Source organism: Dendroctonus ponderosae, unplaced genomic scaffold, assembly GCF_020466585.1.
Source record: "Dendroctonus ponderosae isolate FM_Combo_2020 unplaced genomic scaffold, Dpon_F_20191213v2 Dpon_F_20191213_8, whole genome shotgun sequence".
NCBI classification, from domain to species: Eukaryota; Metazoa; Arthropoda; class Insecta; order Coleoptera; family Curculionidae; genus Dendroctonus; species Dendroctonus ponderosae.
In genome coordinates, this window is record NW_026019016.1 from 36,966 (window position 1) to 40,632 (window position 3,667).

At 41.1% G+C, this 3,667-nt stretch overlaps 1 protein-coding gene across 1 annotated transcript in view; it reads right to left on the reverse strand.

The window, feature by feature from the left end:
• Positions 1–573: 573 nt before the first annotated feature.
• The window catches only part of LOC125505374, a 4,947-nt gene continuing 1,853 nt past the window's right edge, over positions 574–3,667 (reverse strand). Inside the window, exon 3 of the mRNA XM_048669079.1 lies at positions 574–864. Within this exon, the coding sequence (XP_048525036.1) occupies positions 654–864 (211 nt within the window). The 3' untranslated portion in view covers positions 574–653. The remainder of the gene's footprint in view (positions 865–3,667) is intronic.

Genomic DNA, 3,667 nt, shown 5'->3' on the forward strand with positions numbered 1-3,667 from the left:
GTCTGCTCAAAGAATTCGCTGTTCCACTTCTTTGTAAATTTAAAATTTATTTCACCGCGCACGAATCCGACGTTATTTCCGCGTGTTGTAACAAGAGAATAGAACCAGTTATTTAAGCCTGTAATGTCGCCTTTTAGTATATATTTGTTATGTTTTTATTTTTAAATCAACGCATAAATTAACAACACTGACTTATGTCTTGAGATGCTTTTTACTTAATATAAAAAAATACAAATCAGAAATTTCCGCATACTTGGTTTGTAAAATGTGCTCAATTTACAGTTCAAGCTTTTTATGAAAATGTTAGAATTTACAGGCATGGTTCTTAGCGAGCGATTCATTTTTTCACCACTATTCGTCTTTTACTACATATGCCTTATTTGAGAATATCTCGTATTTGATGTTATTCTACTATTAAGCAAATATATTTAAAAGCAATAATAACTAGTGCATTATTAGATTGCTTATAGATCAAATCATTCTTATATATTTTAATTTGCAAGCACTCTCAGCGCATCTTCAAGTTTTATGACTTAAATTTCAATTTATGTGTATGATTAACCTTTTAGAGAATTACACTATATGAAATATATTGGTACTCGATTACAATGTGTACGATCGGCAACACTATTTTAAAAAAAGGCGTTCCAGCTCTAGGGCGATACATTGAAAAGACACATTTCAAAAGTCAAAATGAGTAAGCTTGACAGCATTCCCAGTGACAGCATACATAAGGCCGGGTAAAAATCGGCCAATCCGGTGTTAATTTGTATCACCGCAGCAGATCTAAAACATCCAGGTTTCTTGGGATGCCAGAATACGGATTCGCGGCTCATCATTCCATTTTCACTTAACCGATGTAGGCTAAAAGAAAATAGTATTACTAATGGCTTATTAATCTAGATTAATAAAGTTTTTATTTTTAATTTATTATTACAAATTACTTCAATTAATTGAATTTGAAATGATACAGATGTTTCGTTTCGTTTTCTAGCAGAATAAATAATTACTACATGCAAATTCGTATTTTGTTATCAGCTTGTACTGACCATTTTGTTTTCTTAATTTTTGAATATGCCATTTCGCTGCTTAAGCTACTGATGACTTCGAGGCGGACGGCATGTTACAAGGCCAAGTGAGTTTATTAACATGTAGCGACCGTGAGTGTCCAGGAGCATACCACTGAGCGGCATACGGGAAATTAGGATATAGCCTCAACAACCAAAACATCCCTATAGGTCTAACGAGAAAAGGCTATGACGCATGTATCTCACCCGTATCTGCATATGGGCTGGAAACTGTAACCTTAACGCAGAAAATGACAGAACGCCTTAGAGCAGCCCAAAGAGTAATGGAAAGTGAAAAAGAAACGAATGCTTGGAATCAGCCTACTAGACAAAATACGCAATACAGAAATAAGGAGGAGGACAAAAGTAAAAGACACAATCGAGCGCATAGCTGAACTTAAATGACGATGTGGTAGACATGTGCCAAGGCAGGACTACAATAAGTGGACAAAACGCCTGGTAAAATGGCGGGCACGATAAACAAAGAGAAGCATAGAAAGACGCTAAAAGAGATCGCTAGATATCTAGACATCAAGCATTCGGTCGGCCGAAGCTGGTACCAATTTGCTCTAGATAGGGACACATGAAGAAATTTGGAAGAGGCTTATATGCAGCAGTGGATAAATAAAGGCTGATGAAAAAGGGAAGCAGAAGAAGCGACAATATGTATGTGGAAAATAGAGTGTCGGAATTTAGCGAAATAGTTTAAATATCAGCTTTCAAAGCGTTTAACCTGTCATCGCAGTAATAGGAACATGAATTAGTCCATGATTTTTGGAACCGTCTCATCTAACCGAAAGACAATTTGCACCAACTTGATGTCCGGTGCCGATTGACCATAGCCGATGCAACATCTTGAAACGGACTGTTTTTTGAGAGAGAGAGCTGATGATCTGGTGCTCGGGCTGTGCGGGACTTCATCTTAGCTGTTCACCCACTAAAACCCATTCCTCACCGCCGAGGTGGTGTTTGGGCTAGCACCGCGGTCACCTCTGTCCTATTGTGCCTTCGCTTTTGTGATATTGACTTGATTGCAGCTCCCATGGGACCAACTTTGCAGTGAACGTGCTATCTTGTATGTTCAGTAAGTGTACAACTTTCAATTCTGAAGGCGTGTTATCAAATTATTTAGTATCTAAGCAGTTATAATTTTTACCCAAATTAAATATACTTGTTCCACATCGATACGTCGGTACACTAGTACAAAAATATACTTTTCGAACCTTAGTTTTTAATTAATTCAACAAATTATAATTTATATTAAAACATAAAGTAAGTCAAATGTATTTTGTTTATTTAAATTGGATGTTAAAAGGGTCATCATACAATATATACAGCGCTGTAAAAAATGCCCTTGAGTTTCTAGCAACACTTTGGCTTTATTGGAGCTACTTGTATCTTTTGTTGGAAAATTATATCTTTTATTTGAAACTCAATACGAGATGGAAAATTTACATCTAAGTAAACACGCAACAGCCGAAAAAGAGTGGTGTAGTTCTATTTTGAACAAACCAGGTGTTTGTCCTTAGGTAAAACGAAAAGCTTTTCAAGCAGCCTGGTCACGTGTGATAGAGAGTTCATATTTTGACCAGTAAACATCGTGCTACGCATCGCGCTCTGCAGAATCACAGTGTTGGAAATCGAAGTGTAAACTGTCTTACAAGAGTCTACCATTCTTGGTTGCTTAAAGTCTTTGAACTACGCTGCTATTAGTGTGCTTATCAGCACGTTTATTCAGCTGGTGCTGAGCCTTGAGGTTTTTGTTTGAATTGTGTGTTGCAGGACATGGAGGAGTCCAAAGCAGACCTCGCCGAGGAGGTGCTGAGGCGCTTTGAGGCGCTCGAGGCCAAGTTGGAGTCGACCATGATGGAGGTTACATTTTGGAGGGACCGGGCGGTGAAGGCGAAAACGCTTTTAGCGGCCAATAATTCCAAAGTGCAGGTGGCGACTGAGGAGGACAGAATGGAGGAGAGCGCAGCCTCCACCAGCGACTGTGAAACTGTTGAGGGACCCGCTGAGGCGGCAGCTCCCTCAATTGCCGCCAAGGAGGGCAGGGGCCCGGTTACGGACTCTTCAGACGGCGAGGGCTACCAAAGCTCAAATCGCCGTCGAAGGAGGAAGCGAGCCAGGCCTGTGTCCTCCAGTGAGGACAACTCGAAAACAAAAAGATTGCCCACAGAGCCGGGACAAAGAAGGGACCCTCGCACAGGAGCCCAGACCCATACCAACACCAGCCAGCCAGAAGTCAACATCGGAAAGAAGAAGCAGGCCACCCTTGCCGCCCAGCAGCTTGATGTCGAGCAGCAGAATAAGCAGGCCACCCCTGCCGCCCAGCAGCAAAGTCAACGGAGGACAAAGGTGCCTCCAATTGTCCTTCGCGAGAAGGACAAATACGACGAAATCACGCGCCGACTTATGGACAAGAAAATAAATTATGGATGCGGAGTGACCACCAAGGAGGGAGTTAGAACTCACCCTCCTACTACCGAAGACTACAGGCAGATGATTAGGGTACTGGATACGTACAAATACCAGTACCACACCTACCAGCTGGAGCAGGAGAAACAGCTGAGAGTGGTGGTCAGAGGCATAATCGAATC